The sequence below is a fragment of the Schistocerca americana genome, chromosome 5 (assembly GCF_021461395.2).
Source record: "Schistocerca americana isolate TAMUIC-IGC-003095 chromosome 5, iqSchAmer2.1, whole genome shotgun sequence".
In the NCBI taxonomy this organism is placed as follows: Eukaryota; Metazoa; Arthropoda; class Insecta; order Orthoptera; family Acrididae; genus Schistocerca; species Schistocerca americana.
Window position 1 is genome coordinate 109,126,090 of NC_060123.1, and position 17,979 is coordinate 109,144,068.

At 42.3% G+C, this 17,979-nt stretch overlaps 1 protein-coding gene across 1 annotated transcript in view; it reads right to left on the reverse strand.

The window, feature by feature from the left end:
• Positions 1–5,360: 5,360 nt before the first annotated feature.
• The window catches only part of LOC124616190 (luciferin sulfotransferase-like), a 60,511-nt gene continuing 47,892 nt past the window's right edge, over positions 5,361–17,979 (reverse strand). Inside the window, exons 6-7 of the mRNA XM_047144487.1 lie at positions 8,181–8,275; positions 5,361–6,033 (exon numbers count right to left, since the gene is read on the reverse strand). Coding sequence (XP_047000443.1) covers positions 5,770–6,033; positions 8,181–8,275 — 359 coding nt within the window. The 3' untranslated portion in view covers positions 5,361–5,769. The remainder of the gene's footprint in view (positions 6,034–8,180; positions 8,276–17,979) is intronic.

Sequence of the window (17,979 nt, forward strand, 5' to 3'; positions counted from 1 at the left end):
TTCCGGACACTGAAGGGTTTGAAAAAGGCGTTAGTGCGATGACAGAAAATGGTTCGAAAAGACGGGTTCTTTTGGTGTGCAACCTGGTAAAGGGAGGAAATGACTTGATTCGACGCCAGTGGATGCAGTGGCCACAGCAGTGCAGGATGAGACAAGTGGTGATGTGAATCGTCTAGTGCACGGAGAATTTCCCGAACATCGGACGTAACCGTGAGCATGGTGTGTAAAATTCTACGACATATCCTTCTTTGCTATTCATTCAAAACTACCCATGTGCGCGAGTTGCTTCCTGTTGACAGGCCCATCAAGACAGACCTTTGCTTTAGAATTTCTTGATTGCATGGAAGTGTACAATGATTGGCCATGGAATATTTTGTGGAAAGACGAAGCTCACGTCCATCTGACAGGATATACCAACGCACAGAATTGTCGAATATGGGCAACGGGAAATCCACACGCAAGTCAACCAGCACATGCTGGAAAGGTCACTGTATGGTGCGGGTTTACGGCATCATTTATGAAAGGGCCATATTTTTTCGAAGAGGCAGGTGCTTCCGGTCCCGTTACCTGTACCGTCACTGGTAAGCTCTATGAGTGTCTTTTGCACATCCATGTCATTTTACATCTCCAACAGCTTGGATGGGATAATTTTTATGCAAGACGGTGCCCCTCCGCACATTGCAAATCCAGTTAAGCGGCTGCTGAAGCGACATCTCGGAAATGCTAGAATTAACAGCACCGTTTCCCTACAGCCCTCGCCGTCCCGATCATCTGATGTTAATCCTTACGGCATCTGGCTGCGGGGCTGTCTGAATGATGATGTGTCCAGTCTTCCGATTGCAAACTTACCTGCATTGAGGGCACAAATTGCGCAATACAATCTGAACGTGACCCCGGAAACACATCGGATTTGGTTTTGATTCATGCTTTTTATGCGACTTTTGGCCTCGGGAGAGTTAAAAACCTATGTGATTGGCACTTTTTGTGCAATTTTTGGCCTCAGGGCTGTTAAAAAGCGACGTGATTCATGGTTTTTATGCGGTTTTTGGCTTCAGCACAATTAAAAACCGTTTTTTCCCATCCGATCTGATATGACTTTGCCGTGGTGGATGTGCTTACGTAACTAACAGTATCGTACCTGTACAGCCATGCACACTGAGCAGTACACCTTAGGCATTATTGTACTATTCATTTGTCTTTTGTAGTCGACCAATATTAAATTATGATTCTTACAGTGCCATCTATTGCTACATTATGTGGGCGCTGATGACCTCGATGTTGAGCGCCCATAAACCCCAACACACACACGCTACATTATGTGAGTATTTATTTTTCTTCTGCCACATATTATCCCCTTCTCCGATAATTTTCCGTTGCAATTTGACGTTATTCTGACCAGTAGTGTTATTTCTACAGCGTTTCGAAAGTTTAACTTTACTTATAACCATCCTGTACCTTTTTTTGCGAGGGAGGATGGGGAATCCTCAACTGATTTTGGGAAACACACTGAACTTCTGACTTGTCTGATTAAAAGTTTTACGCACCACTGCTCATCTCATCTTGAATCACTTAGTCCTGAACTTTCTCCTCAACCTCTCCGCTGTTTCCACTGCGCTTACCAGTGGATTTCCCTCAGCACTACTGTTGTTGACGCCCTTGATATTCTCCGACAGTTATTTTGCCTTCCCTAAATGCTTCCTAAATGCTTAATCTGTCCATCCGTGAACTATTTGCTTTTCGATTTTTTCATTTTATTCCCGAAAGAAATTCATTGGAGATTCGCTACATAACCTATTTACTTACATTCTTGTATTTCTTTGCTTTCCCAAAGATTTTTCTGTTTCCTTCTTTTGTTAGTCAACGGAACTTTTTGCTCTTTTACCTACAGTACTCTCAGTTATATGTCATCTGTGGTGTCACCGCCAGACACCACACTTGCTAGGTGGTAGTTTTAAATCGGCCGCGGTCCATTAGTACATGTCGGACCCGCGTGTCGCCACTGTGTGATCGCAGACCGAGCGCCACCACAAGGCAGGTCTCGAGAGACAGAATAGCACTCGCCCCTGTTGTACGGACGACTTTGCTAGCGACTACACTGACGAAGCCTCGCTCCTTTGCCGAGCAGATAGTTAGAATAGCCTTCAGCTAAGTCCATGGCTACAACCTAGCAAGGCGCCATTACCCTTACATAGCTATTGATACTTAACGTATAAAGCATGTCTCATCAAGAACGATGTATACAACAAGGATGGATTAAAGTTAAGTATTCCAAAAGCTACATACTTTTCTTTATAGCATTCATTACGTATCCTGTTTCAGACCTCACGCCATCCTTCGTGTGTTTATAGCGTGTATTGCGGTCCCCTCAAATCACGCTGTGTCGGCACTTCTGTCGACACATCATCATCTTCCAACTTCGTCCAACTGCTGTGATTAACCTTTTCTTGGGTGTACGTTCTCCTTCATCTGAACTATGTACTATCGTAATCACTATCGCAGTACCCATAGTCTGAGGTACTTGCAAATGAACATCATTCCACAGAGCTTCAGTATCCTGCTTCTCTCCGCATCCACTTACCCTGAATATTCTCTTAAACTTCAGTTTATTCCTCACAATCCACTATCTGATATCGGAACATATGCCTCATAGAGATGCAATTCAGCTGATATCGTCAATAAGCTCGAAACCTTTTTCAACTATACGTGCTCCTCTTGTGGTTTTCGAACGGTGTATTTGCTACTAGTTACTGAAAAGTCATTTATTCTCTGGATTATCTTTTCTCACTCTTCCTTATTGCCTTTACGCGTCGTATTCTGCTGTATTTCTTCTTTCCCTTTCGTTAATTGGTCGTTATAGTTCTCCAAGTTTATTAAATTTTTTTCCTGCCTTTACATCACTGAATTACAAATAACAACCGAATATATTTCAGTAAAAGCTCTCCTTAATGAGAATATATACAAAATTTGAAGCGTGGTTGAATTATCACAAGTCTGGAACTTTCGTGAAGGTACGTCATTAGGATAACTCTGTCTTCAAACGTGGTCATTGTCGCATTCAAATATGTCTCAAAAATATAAGTTTAAATACAGTTTAATACTAATTTATAATTCTATGAAACATTCTGTTGATCGCAAACTGCTCACTAAACGGTTCCTGAGCATTTACTTCTTATACGTTCTGGCTGAATGTAAATTTGCTACATCGTCACATGTTTATGAATGTTCCTGGTACGTTCAACTGCGTCGTAATGTAGCTGGACGACCGACCTACCAATGTTCTTGCGTTCTACAGCGAACGCTTAGGTCAAAGTTCCTGCAAACTTCCGGGTACTTAGCCCTCTAAATGCCAAGAGCACGTCTTGCTGTGAAGGATCCTTAGAAGAAGTGGAAGTAAAGCCAAATTACGCATTGGGGTATTTATCTTTCATGTGTACTTATAGGCATGAAAATCTAGCTTTGGAAACAGCTATGAAACGTCAAATACCTGCGTCGTAAGTGCTGTGGCGCTTTAGCGATTGGCAAGAAGCCAGAAATATACGAAATCTTTCTCTACAGGAAACTACAACTTTGCTTCTAGTAAATGGAATGTGACATTTTCAGGATGGAAGTTGAAAAATATATTAAATAGCTCTTACGTCATGGAATTATCCGTTTTGTTCAGGTACTATTAGTACAGATAGGCAAATGTCCGTAGGCCAGTATGTATGGAACCAATAACTTTCATATAATTGAGGGTTCAGTTAACGAGGGATAGGGAGGGTAGAAGATCATGACGAAGATGTTAAGAATGAATTTGAACTTTCAACTACAACGAATTACTGCAAGTAAAATTGTTACTATCTGTTCAGTATCAAAATAAGCGACAGCGAGTTTATCTAATAATTATTTTATGAGATCTCGAAGAAAAATATTTTAGGTAAGGAAATAAATTGTTGGCGCCATAAAACAACTGTTAAATATCTTCGATCACTAAACTTGGTTGTCATTTTCTCTTCCAATTTATGAGTTCTTGATTGTTGTATACTATAAATCTTGACAATATTTTACTGTAGGCTGGCCGTCAGTCTCTCAATATACTAGTAATTCTAACCCCTAGCTTCATGTACTGCTTCGGAATTTAGCTCAGTAAACTTGTGGTGACGTCATTTATCCATTGCGCCAAAAACAGCGGGTGAAAGATGCAGCTGATAGATATTTATCTTTGCCGTAGTCGGCTTGGTTACGAGTTGTTCATTGTCGTCAATTTTTGATCTGTGCTTGGAAAATAAAATGTTTTCTCATCTCATGAAAAAGCTGTTACTTCATAAAATATAAAGTCTCCCATAAACTTAAAAACCTAGACGGGGTATTAAAATGACGCAACAGAATAGTGATGTCTTCCTCTTATACTGTTTAACCTGCACTTAGGAAAAGTAAAAGAAAGAGAAGTGGAATGATGTTCAGTGTGCGCATAAATCAAGGACAGAATTTAATGTTCGTGAATTGCAAGATTTCACGAGACTTATATAAAAGAAAGAAGGGATCATCGACCCAGTAAGCTTTCCTGGCCAAAGAAGCATACTGATATCGTAATATAGGCCTTAATTTGACAGCGAATCTCTAGAGCACAACGTTGCATGGAAGAGGAGTGTCGACTGTGGAAATATCGGGACAGTAAGATTCATATCGTTTGATATGTGGTGTTAAGATGGATACTGATTATTCAGAGGAAATGTAAGTAATTAAGACGTTGATCGTAGAACTCTTTGGAAATGACTGCATGGTTCACATAAACTAGAATGGGGGTACCTAGTAAATTAAGATATCCGGAAATAAATTGCATATGCCAGCGAAGAACGTAAAGCGAAATATATACTGGAAAGAGTGGAAGATGTTGGCAGTAAGTGCTGCTATAACATGGTGAGGTTGACAGGCCACATCAAACAAGTTAAAATTCCGAAAGGCCATGGGTATGGTAGGAGCGAGTGAAAACTGTATTAGCGAAGAATTCGTCCGGTGAATGTGGATGTAGTGTCTCATTTGGCCGCTAAATGAACTAAAGGGTGCTTTCGTGAGTAGTGCAGTTGGCAGTACTTTCAGCCATGTACTCTACAGAGGTTTTCAGTGCAGGTTTACGTAATGATATAGATATCATATCATGAAAATCGATACCATAGACGAGTATTGCTCTGTTTACTTACACTTTAATTTGCAGCAGTGTAGCGTAATTATCAGATTCAGTGGGTTCGCTTTGTACTGCTGGAGAATCTTGAGCAAGGATATGTAGTTCTACGTGGGAAAACGGAGTAGGAAAAGAAATAATTCTAAGCTGTTTATTCTGAGAAATATCTGGCATTCGTAAATGTTTTATTGTTGAGCTTCATATCAAAGTATTTCAAATACGTTTACACAACGTAAGATGTTCATTGTGAAGGAAAACATAAAACATCTCATGTTAACGGATTACTCACGAATATGGTTCATTGAGACAGTGCTTTAAATCTAAGAATAATTAACTAGCGAATAATGAAGTACGTACATCTCTGGCACAGCGAGGTTACTACACACGAACTGCACAGATTTTATTTCACATTCTACCTTCATATTTCTTATACATGCCGTAGTTAACGCTAAATAAAATACTGGCAAATGCTTTACGTAATTGAGAAAATTATCCTGAAAATATAGTAACAAAAAAAGGAAATGGCACAGCGTCATGGCTATCCGTAGTCATTTCTCATATGAACAACAGAAGCGGCGTTTGACGATCCGTAATTCTACTGTCAAACATTACACAGGCCCGGTGTACCCTGTACCCTGCAGGGACTCTTCACTCCATCTGTCGAAACGCGCTAACATGTCCGGGGTCAGTCGACCGTCAACGTCGTCGTTTCCTGTGCCCAAAGGGTCCTCTCCGCTGGCAGCTATCCGGAGCCCAGTGAACCGCCTCAGCGACTGAAACGTCTCCAAATGTTCCATCAGCATGTTCACTTCTTGGTCAGTCAGCCTCTTGCCTAGGAAGTCTGCAGTTCTTTTGATGATTTCCTGAAGACACTGAAACGAGCGAAGAGAACATTTACGTGCATGTAACTAAAATGAAGTTTACACATCCTAAAACTGAATTAATTATTGATTATTTAATATTTGACTATGAATAAAAACGTCCCGATTGAGATTCCTGACACAATGAATATGGAATAAAAATTGTAACAACGATCGAATACTTTCGGTAAAAGAAGTCTCCCTCTTTCCAGAAACAGATTTGTCAAAGACGGATGAGGTGAGGGACACAAGCGCGAGAAATATCAAAACCGTATTGTTCCTCCACCATCTAGCTTGAGTACGAGTTATGAAGAGAAAGTGACCTATTATCAGTCAGTTTCTTTAATTGCCGTGACTACATAATTGCACTGTTTCTAAGAAATAAAACTCAATCGTCACCTGCCAGTTCCCTATTGTCAAAAGAAGAGGTAGCACGATAACAGGCGCTTAAAAAATGGTTCAAATGGCTCTGAGCACTATGGGACTTTACATCTGTTGTCATCAGTCCCCCTAGTCAGCCCCGGTAGCTGAGTGGTCAGCGTGACAGACTGTCAATCCTAAGGGCCCGGGTTCGATTCCCGGCGTGGTCAGGAATTTTCTCCGCTCAGGGACTGGGTGTTGTGTTGTCCTAATCATCATCATCATTTCATCCCCATCGACGCGCTGGTCGCCGAAGTGGCGTCAAATCGAAAGACCTGCAGCAGGCGAACGGTCTACCCGACGGATGGCCCTAGCCACACGACATTTCCATTTCCATCAGTCCCCTAGAACTTAGAACTACGTAAACCTAACTAACCTAAGGACATCACACACATCCATGCCCGAGGCAGGATTCGAACCTGCGACCGTAGAGGTCACGCGGTTCCAGACTAAAGCGCCTAGAACCGCACGGCCACACCGGCCGGCGACAGGCGCTTACACATGTTTTTAACCAACATCGAAATCTACATCTAATATCGAGTTACTACTGAAGCGTAAAACTGTTATCGAATTTAAGTTGTTTGTAGTGCACACTCACTTAACACCATAAGAGCGAAACTGTGACAGACGTTACCATACAGCAATTAAAAATTTTTATTTGGTTCTGTAAAGTTATCTTCTAACAATATGTAATGATTCTACCTTATGATGTACCTACGAAATAGTGATAAAAATATTTGAAGACTTATATCGATAGTAGATTTATAGTGGCGAGTAATAGTTGGAATAGCTTTGTCTTAACTACCGTCAAGATATTTAATGATGAGGAACATCGCACTTACTCTACATTCGATCATCAAAGACTACGTGTCATCTTACGAAGTCTATATGCTCTTCTCGTCTCATAAATTACTATCACAGGTTTTCAAACCCTTTGAGGTGCAAAATACTCTTTCAGAATATGAAATAAAATGAGCAGTACTCAGTTGATATAAATACACAACAATGAATTGCTCCAGTCCCTACTGCTAATGACGTTGACAAGAACCAGACATGGAAGTTATACTTTTCTATACTTATAAGTCATTCTTCTGTGACCTACCTTTAAAGCGCCAGTCATTCTACAGCCCAACAATTTAATTGCGCAAAACAAGTTAGGTAGCTGGAGATACAAATGATGCATAAGCAAAAATCCTGCAATGAATTACCTTGTCTCCAATGCCATATTAAATGTGTAACTCTGCATCAACAAACACTGTAAACTCAATAAAGAATTGCAAGAACATAATGAAGCTTAAATCTTGGAGAGATTGAAAACATAATTATTCGAATGACTGAAGAGAAAAAAAGGAGAAATTATTCGACAAATTTTGGTGCCGGAATGGTAGATGGTGGATAGGTGTCAAGAAGAAGTAAACAATTCAATAAAAATATCTCTAAAATTCTCATATTCATTACGGAAGAGATATGTGCCAGTGATAATAAATGTCAACAGACAGTTTAAACAAACAAATGTTTCATCTGTTATGTTGCTAAATGTTAGAACTCTCTACCGGTCTTCATAGTACTATGGTCTTAGTTATGAAGCTGATCTACCATCGTATGCTATACTCTATTCCGTACAAGTGGTTTTGCATGTACGTTGTGTATCGTCCATACGTGCTATGAAAAGTTGTGCACATTTTGTTACACACAGTGAAATGTGATGAACGCTCTAGTTTTAACTGAAATTCCATTACCTGCTTCATTTCTTCTACTGCGTTGAAAAGTAGGTGCGATTCTCCCCTCTTTTTCCAGAATCCCAACACATGGTTCCAGTATGGAGTGTAGAAAACTGAAAAATTGAAACAAATAGTTGAGTATGTGAAATCAGCACAATTAATATGCAATCTGTGCCGTATAATGCAGCACAAAAGATGATGTTGGCTTGGAATGTTGAGATCCTTTCTACATACTTAAAATCGCTACTTCAAAACTATATCAATTAACGAAATTTATCGTAATTACTGTGCATGTGCAGTAACGGTAGGGAGAATATGTAATTATATCTATAGGTGATTTCTGTGTATACATCATGCGATATTTAGTAGGCAGAGCTACCATCATTGGCGCGGCGTAAAGGAGCACCGGAGCACCAAGAACCAAGAATCGCGCAAGTCACGCGGTGCTAGTGTTGTTTCCAGTATTGTTGTGTAGACTGGGGTTACCCATCTCTCTATTTTTCCCGCGACAAGGGGAGACGCAACGCAAAAATTGTCACCGTTCTGACAACCCATGACACTCCACTCGTTATGTGTGTGAATACCTGCTGTGCTGTAAACGAGTCACTTCCTGAAGCAAGGCACTTGACGTGGACGTAAGATGCTGTACGGACGATACAAAAATTGTCACCAGCAATGCTACTACGGTGGGGTCATTCAGATTGGCATTGAATATGACCCTCTTGAACCTATCGATTCCGTGTTCACATGACAGTCATAGAGTCCCAAAAAACGTGAGCAGCAACAGCAGACTCAATATACCACAATCCTGGCGCTATCAAACAACAACCCTAACAACAAGCCAAAACAAGTTGTTGGATGGCAGGGAGCGGAATGGTTAGACTAATGTCAATATTTCAGTCTCGAACTGCAGGTAACATTCTTCATTTAAGCAATTTCGGTCTACAGACCATCATTACGTTCTCTAGAAGAATTTCCAGCGTTATATTAGGTGAAATCAGTGACTTCGAGATAACAAAACCATTCATCCGTCTCTGCTGTCACATCGTAACACAATACAAATGCTATGCAGTGCACTGCCTGACACTATTTATATAGTGACGATGTAATATGTATTAGGATGTGAGAATAATAACAGTTACATGGGGTTTATTATTTAGCGGAATTGGTATCTTCGCCTACTATGATGCTGTAAATCATTTTAAGTAAGAACTTGATCCTGGTCTCTACACCGAAACTGGTTGCCAAAAAAAGAAATATATTAGCAGCTGAAAGCGGTAATCATGACATATTTCGAACAGTTACAAGCTGTAGAAAATCACTTATCGAAAATACACTCCTGGAAATTGAAATAAGAACACCATGAATTCAATGTCCCAGGAAGGGGAAACTTTATTGACACATTCCTGGGGTCAGATACATCACATGATCACACTGACAGAACCACAGGCACATAGACACAGGCAACGGAGCATGCACAATGTCGGCACTAGTACAGTGTATATCCACCTTTCGCAGCAATGCAGGCTGCTATTCTCCCATGGAGACGATCGTAGAGATGCTGGATGTAGTCCTGTGGAATGGCTTGCCATGCCATTTCCACCTGGCGCCTCAGTTGGACCAGCGTTCGTGCTGGACGTGCAGACCGCGTGAGACGACGCTTCATCCAGTCCCAAACATGCTCAATGGGGGACAGATCCGGAGATCTTGTTGGCCAGGGTAGTTGACTTACACCTTCTAGAGCACGTTGGGTGGCACGGGATACATGCGGACGTGCATTGTCCTGTTGGAACAGCAAGTTCCCTTGCCGGTCTAGGAATGGCAGAACGATGGGTTCGATGACGGTTTGGATGTACCGTGCACTATTCAGTGTCCCCTCGACGATCACCAGTGGTGTACGGCCAGTGTAGGAGATCGCTCCCCACACCATGATGCCGGGTGTTGGCCCTGTGTGCCTCGGTCGTATGCAGTCCTGATTGTGGCGCTCACCTGCACGGCGCCAAACACGCATACGACCATCATTGGCACCAAGGCAGAAGCGACTCTCATCGCTGAAGACGACACGTCTCCATTCGTCCCTCCATTCACGCCTGTCGCGACACCACTGGAGGAGGGCTGCACGATGTTGGGGCGTGAGCGGAAGACGGCCTAACGGTGTGCGGGACCGTAGTCCAGCTTCATGGAGACAGTTGCGAATGGTCCTCGCCGATACCCCAGAAGCAACAGTGTCCCTAATTTGCTGGGAAGTGGCGGTGCGGTCCCCTACGGCACTGCGTAGGATCCTACGGTCTTGGCGTACATCCGTGCGTCGCTGCGGTCCGGTCCCAGGTCGACGGGCACGTGCACCTTCCGCCGACCACTGGCGACAACATCGATGTACTGTGGAGACCTCACGCCACACGTGTTGAGCAATTCGGCGGTACGTCCACCCGGCCTCCCGCATGCCCACTACACGCCCTCGCTCAAAGTCCGTCAACTGCACATACGGTTCACGTCCACGCTGTCGCGGCATGCTACCAGTGTTAAAGACTGCGATGGAGCTCCGTATGCCACGGCAAACTGGCTGACACTGACGGCGGCGGTGCACAAATACTGCGCAGCTAGCGCCATTCGACGGTCAACACCGCGGTTCCTGGTGTGTCCGCTGTGCCGTGCGTGTGATCATTGCTTGTACAGCCTTCTCGCAGTGTCCGGAGCAAGTATGGTGGGTCTGACACACCGGTGTCAATGTGTTCTTTTTTCCACTTCCAGGAGTGTATATTGTACAACGAAACTTCCTGGCAGATTAAAACTGTGTGCCGAATACAGATACGAACTCTGAACTTCAACTTCCGCGGGCTAGTGCTCTACCATCTGAGATGCGCAATACGACAGACGACCGTGTGATTCTGCACTTATCTTTTGATTTTTAGCACGCACTACAAAGTCATCTGCGTACTTGATGGTACTCATGAGTCGTCCACCTTATTTAAAGTTTCCGCATCCTTTCAAAAGTTTTATCGCCAGCCATTCCCCATACAGGCTGAGGAGAATCGGCGATAGACAATACCCTTGTCTCACGTCTCTTCCTATTTGCACACTGCCAGTTTCTCCATAGTCCAGCCGTATCTTTATTCTTTGTTCCAAGTACAAGTTGAGAATTAGTCTCCAGTCTCTCTAGTTTATTCCTATCTCTTAAGGATGTTCATCAATTTTATCCAGTTGATTCTATCAAAGGCCATTTTCAAGTCTATAAAATAAAGACAAACTTCTTCGTTAACAGGCAAAACTCTCTCCGACAATATCTTCACCATGCGGATGGTGTCTCTGATTCCTTTTTCCTTCCTGAATGCAAAATGGTCCTGTCCTATTACTTCTTCAAATTCGGGTTCCAGCCGTCTGTTGAGTATTCATGCAATAATCTTCGCTACGTGTAAGACTCAGCTGATTGTTCTGAAATCACTACATTTATTGGGTTGCTGTTTCTTCTCAATGGCAACCACTGTTACAGCCAAAAAGTCCTTAGACCACTCCACACATTCGTAGATTTTGTTTGTGAGATGAGTCAATGCCTTCAAACGCTCTTTACCGAATTCTTTCAGCAAATCCACTGGTATGTCGTCATATCCTGTGGCTTTCGTCGTCTTCATGTCATTAACTGCCTTCTCTGCATCAGTTGTCAGAATGCTAGACCCTTCTTCGTCTTCGTCAATCTCGTCCTCTGTCTCTATTTCAGTGCCTTGTGGGCGATGTTCCTGATCGTAGAGTTCCTTAACATATTCTTCCCACATTTTTACCACCTCCGTTTATTCAGTAACCATTTGTTCTCTAACGTCTTCTATCCCGAAAGATCTTTCTTTTCTCTATCTCTCAGCTCCTTTGTTTTCTAGTAAATAAGGTCGTACCTCCTCTTCTTTGTAGGCCCTATATTTCGTCTCACACTTCATCTATATACTTTTCCTTCACTTTGTCGGTTTCTGTTCTGAGTGCTTTTTTAAGTCTTCTATATTCACCTCTGGAGAAATATTTGTGACGTTTCTAGCATTACAATGCTATGAAATTCATACAAAGGTGCAGTTCACCCATCCTTCAATACTCTAAGTCGAAATATTGTCTGTGGTTGATATCTTGATATCAGATTGCTGCTTGTAAATTAGTGAATGTTTCTGCCCCTGAGCATGAGCTAAAGATGTTGAAAATCGTAGTGAAGATCAATATTTGTTATAAAATTCCGTAAGTGAGAACAGCGATAGTTCTGACAACAGCAATATTCTGTGTGATACCATTGACCATACTGTGCAACAACATGGGCAGCTATACCATAGTCACTAGAAATTTCCTGAAAAAATTGAATCTATAATAATCTGCTAAGTAATATTTTTACGAAGATCAGTTACGCCTCTTCGATTAACTGCATTCTGTGTTGACTGATGAAATAATCTGAAGTTCTACTAACGGTACATCTCTAAAGGAACAGAACCAATGTGTCTTGAGTTCTTCAGAAATATTCCGTCCTCAGCTTGCTCTGAAATTCGAAGACGAGTCTGTGTTATCTATTCCAGTCGGGTGGGCGACGTGCCTCTGAAACGTGGACTCCTTCGCAACCCTCTCTTTCACATCCCTCGCTGATGAGGTCATTTGGAAACCCTGACGGTATTTCAATAAATCAGCCAGACTCCAAGGTGGGGGTGAACCGGCTGCTTGAGTGTGCTAGAACACGACGTAATTCTCTTTACATTTTTCGCATCAAAATGGGAACGAATTGTCTGTAGATTATTCTGATTGCCAGAAGGCAGAACGGTTACAAAGTTGAAGTCTTCGTCGTCGACCGACATTGGACCGTGTAAATCTCGTATAAATTCATGTGTTGTTTCTTACGCACATTACCCACGCGGCATAAGATATAAAATTTTATGGTAAATATCCTGTCTCAGCCGCAGAGTTTCATTTTAATGTGTAGGACTGGCAGATTTTTCTCAGATTTTCCTTCATTTAAGACTCTGTTTCTCGCCTTAGACGTGTTCGCGTAAAAAGTGCAATAAAATAAGAAGCGGTGATTACAGACGTATGTTAGAGGTTCTGCTATAGCATAACTAGGCATGAAAATCATTTGGCATCCAATTTTGAACGAAGGCTTCCTGAAGAAGGTTTTTCTTGAAACGAGAATCTTCAGTTCCACTCACTTATGTTGTTCGTCTCATCTCATAACGTGACATCTGGGCGTCGTTTGGGCATTATGTATTTCATGGAATCCAGAAAAAAAAATTGTTTGTCTCTCTATCATCCAGTCGGCTGCTCGTGGTCTCACGGTCGCGTTCTCGCTTCCCGAGCACGGGCTCCCGAGTTCGATTTCCAGCAGAAACAGGGATTTTCACTTGCATCGAGATGACTGGCTGTTTGTGTTGTCCTCACCGTTTCATCACCATTCATGAAAGTGGCGAGTGGAGAGTTTGGACTGAACAAAGGTTGGTAATTTGTAAGGGAGCTGATAATAGCGCAGTTGAGCGCCCCACAAACCATACATCATCATCATCATCATCTACCGCCCATACGTCTTAGTACACATGTCGCCGGATTACATTTCAGTTTCAGATTCTTTTGCACTTCTGTCTTTTACTTAGTCCTTTTGTTTGCTTCGCCGTCTGTGCTACTGGTTCCCAATATGCAAGCCTGCATTGTTTGCTCATGATTACTCAGTTATTGAATGGCTTTCCCTTTAACAGATTTTGCCTTTCTGAAATCAATCAAATCTGTTAATACAAAGTAGACTAAGCAGTAGAGCCAAGTCGTCGACGAGATCGTTACCGACTATGCACAAGCTCGTACTGGGGAGAGGATGGGTGAGAATGTCAGCCCAGGCATCACGAACAAAAAGCCCTGACATTCATCTTAGTGCTTCATGCAAATCACGGAGAATCAAAATTTTGTATGGCGGGACGGGTATTTAAACTCAGGCCTTTGGAAAAGTGGCTCACTGCTTCACCTCTCTCGTTGCTGCTAATGTATCGTAACTGTAAATTTTTATTTTGACATCGCAGCTTATTTCTAGTAACACTATTATGTTTTCCTAGAGGAACCTTTATTTTCTTTCCTATTTTGTCCAACGTTTTGCTCTCTTCCACTACGAAAAACTGAATAACACATTATTCTACGAAATCTTTGTATATTTCTAACACTTACTTTTCGTTGACCTAGCCCCAGGAGAAGCCGTCCCAATTTTACAAAATAGTCTTTTTAGTTACATTAATGAGACCAACTGTTAAAAGCCTCAACAATCATCTTTTGCAGAGGTGACCGATACGAGATAAGCAAGAAGATTGTCGGTGAGTATCTGGAAGGTATGTGGAGCAGTGCCGACTCCAGTATTGTGTGATGTCCTCAGGTTAGTTAGGTTTAAGTAGTTCTAAGTTCTAGGGGACTGATGACCATAGATGTTAAGTCCCAGAGTGCTCAGATCCATTTGAACCATCCAGTATTGTGGCCAGCTGCGCTAAATTTCTCGTTTGAGGGTCCATGGGGCGAGCAGCCCGATCGAGGTCGTGTTTCAAATATATTCGATTGGGGTTACATCCGAGGGCATTGATGGCCAGAGCAGAAAGGTAATCTCATGCTGGTGATCTTCGAACCATGCACATTGCAAGATCCCTCGCTTCTGAACTGATACTGTTATTACTCAGCTTAGCCGCGAGTCCGTAGAGGGTGGTATATGTGACGTACAGTATGACTGGTCAGCATTCCCACCCGGAATTTGCGAGTGTAAGTCGGACCTTCCTTGATCCGCCTTGGTGGGTCGTGTCGTCGGATTTCCTCCTACGTATGCGCGGTGCAGCTCTCTTAAATGTCGTCCCTTGCAGATTCTTCATTGGCGCATTAGATGTCTCTGTCGGTGGAAGCTAATTATCTGAAACTGCTGTCGATCAACTTTGGGCTATCAATTTACTGGAAATTAACATACAGAATGCCGTAATATCACTTTTATTCATATTAGATGAATAATGAAACACTCATGTCACAAACTACTCGTAACCGAGAGCATGGCTACCATCGAACAAGACAGGAACAGCTCTTAACGCCGACTGCCGAGTTTGGCGCGCAGTCCGTATCTCTTACTAGTTTCGTCACAGTTCGTGGATTTCCGGTCAATTTCGTACTTAGTAAGATATGCATTTGTTAATGAACGGGTGTGAATTTTAACGAGGCAAAATTATGATAAATAGATTTAAACATCCAGAGGCTCCTCCTAGTATTTGTAAGTAAGCTGTTTAGGTTTTTATGTTGGTAACGCCACGTAGGGCTCTGTATGAAAATCACTGGCTGTGCTGTGTGCAGTCCGTGACTGGTTGGCATTGTTGTAATATTCGACATTGTAGTGTTGGATAGTTGGCTGTTAACAGCGCGTAGCGTTGCGCAATTGGAGGTGAGCCGCCAGCAGTGGTGAATGTGGGGAGAGAGATTGCGGAGTTTTGAGAGCGGATGATCTGGACGTGTGCCCATCAGAGACAGTAAATTTGTAAGACTGGATGTCATGAACTGCTACATAATATGACTTTCGAACACTGTTAAGGTAAATACACTGTTTGCTCTTTATCAAAATCTTTCATTTGCTAGCTATGCCTATTAGCAGTTAGTGCCTTCAGTAGTTAGAATCTTTTATTTAGCTGGCAGTATTGGCGCTCGCTGTATTGTAGTAGTATGAGTAACGAAGATTTTTGTGAGGTAAGTGATTCATGAAAGGTACAGGTTATTGTTAGCCAGGGCCATTCTTTTGTAGGGTTTATTAAAAGTCAGATTGCGTTGCGCTAAAAATATTATGTGTTAGTTTAAGCACAGTCATTTATAATTTTTCTAAGGGGACGTTTCATATTCATGTTGTCATAAATGAATTTAACCTTTAAATATAAATAAACAAAATCGGTGAAGGTGGCGCCAAGATGGCGGTACTTCCCGCCGTATATATTTCCCAGGCTGACGCTTGTTGCTACGGTCCAGCGCCGAGCCCCACCCCACTACGCGCGACATATGGTCGCTTCGTCAGCTAGCCAGCCAGCGTGGGAAGTGCTCTCCGATTCATGGCTGGCTACGGACTACAGCACTTCCTAACTATCGTGAATACGTCAATGAGGGGCAATAATTTATTAAAACTGGTGAAAATATCTTCCTCACGTAAGTGACATGTGCTGCTGGTAAATGACATCGTGCCGAGGAAAAACAACCTGCATGTAAGGGTGTACATGGTCCCCAAGGATAGATTAGTACTTGTGTTGATCCATTGTGCATTCGAGAATGACGAGATCACCCAGGAAATGACACGAAACTATTGTTCAGACCATAACGCTTCTTGCTCCAGTCTGGACCCTTTGCTTTCAGATGTTTCACTCCGTACACGCCAACGGCCATCTGTTCGATGGACCATACACATGATTCATCTTAAAAGGCCATCTGTCACCACTCGGTGGACATCCATTTCCGATACTGGTGTGAAATTCCCTGCCTTCGTCTCCGATTAACAGCAATCAGCAGCGGTGTATGAACCTGGTGACTGCCGCAATTGTTCAGTGCAGCAACGTTCAGTAAACGGTGTTAAGCAGACACGCTGTTGGAAGCCGCTTGGTTTATGATGGTGGTCATTTCTTAAGCAGTTCCACGTATGTTCGCATCACCTCAGCCGCCCTTAACTTCAGTGGGTGTGCGGGCAACAGGTGTTTTATTTACATATTCTGACACATACAGCGCCTTCTAGTGATCGATTTTCATTCTATTTTATTCTGCTTAATGTTTTCCCCTACACCGATAATATTCTGTTCCAATTTGACGTCATCCTGACCAGTGGTGTTATTTATAAAGCATTTTAAAAGTTTAACTTCAAATACAATAACCCTGTACTTAGTGACAAAGAAATGTGGAGACGACGAAATGCGTTGGAATTTAGAATGCTCGGAGCACTCCATTGGCTGATCCTATTCATGCATGCAAGCTACCTCGTCACTACTTTCCATTTCCCCATGATTCGCACTTATTTTTCCTTGTTCTTCTCTTTGTACAAAATTTTTGAAATTTTTTGATTTTATGAGAAACAGTCTACAATACAATGGTTATTTTATTTCAAATGACCGGTTTCGGTCTAGTCTTACGCCATCTTCAGAATACCACCATCAGCTGAAGCTGACGATGTCCAGGGCAGTCAGTAGACCTCAGTCGCTGGAGCACCAGCTGATGGTGCCGTTCTAAAGGTGGCCTAAAACTAGGCCGAAACCTGGTCAATTTAATTAAATTAACCATTGCCACTGATTTTTCACTAATCTTACATGGATTAAAAGATCGCTAATTTGCAATAATGTTCCCAATTTTGAAATTTCCTTATATTGTTTCCAAAGACAAATGACGGGGTCTTTGAAAGATCAGGATGCCTGCCAATACAGAGCCGCACATTTTCGATGAACGAAAACGTTTTCCACTTTTTCGACTATCATGTACATTACAAATCTCTGTCTGTTCAAAGTATCCTGACCCTCCAACACTAGAGTTAGTCCAAATTGCACAGATAAAAACGATTACCATGCGGGCACACGGCTTTTACGAGCTCTTATACCATCGGGAAAGAAAATGAAATAGCATCCTCAGAAAACTACTTCAAAATGGATTAAATTGCCTATATTTTATGAAACTGTGCCTGATTTGCTGCCACACTGTGCAGCGGTTGAGAGTCGTTTATGAGTGTAACCAAAGTTTCTTTTTCTACAGAAACTTGAAAATAACCATGTGTTTGCTAAAATCCGTGGTTTTTGATGTAGGTGCAAAATATCAAGAAAATTACTGCTACTCCTGTTTTGGCGTCAAA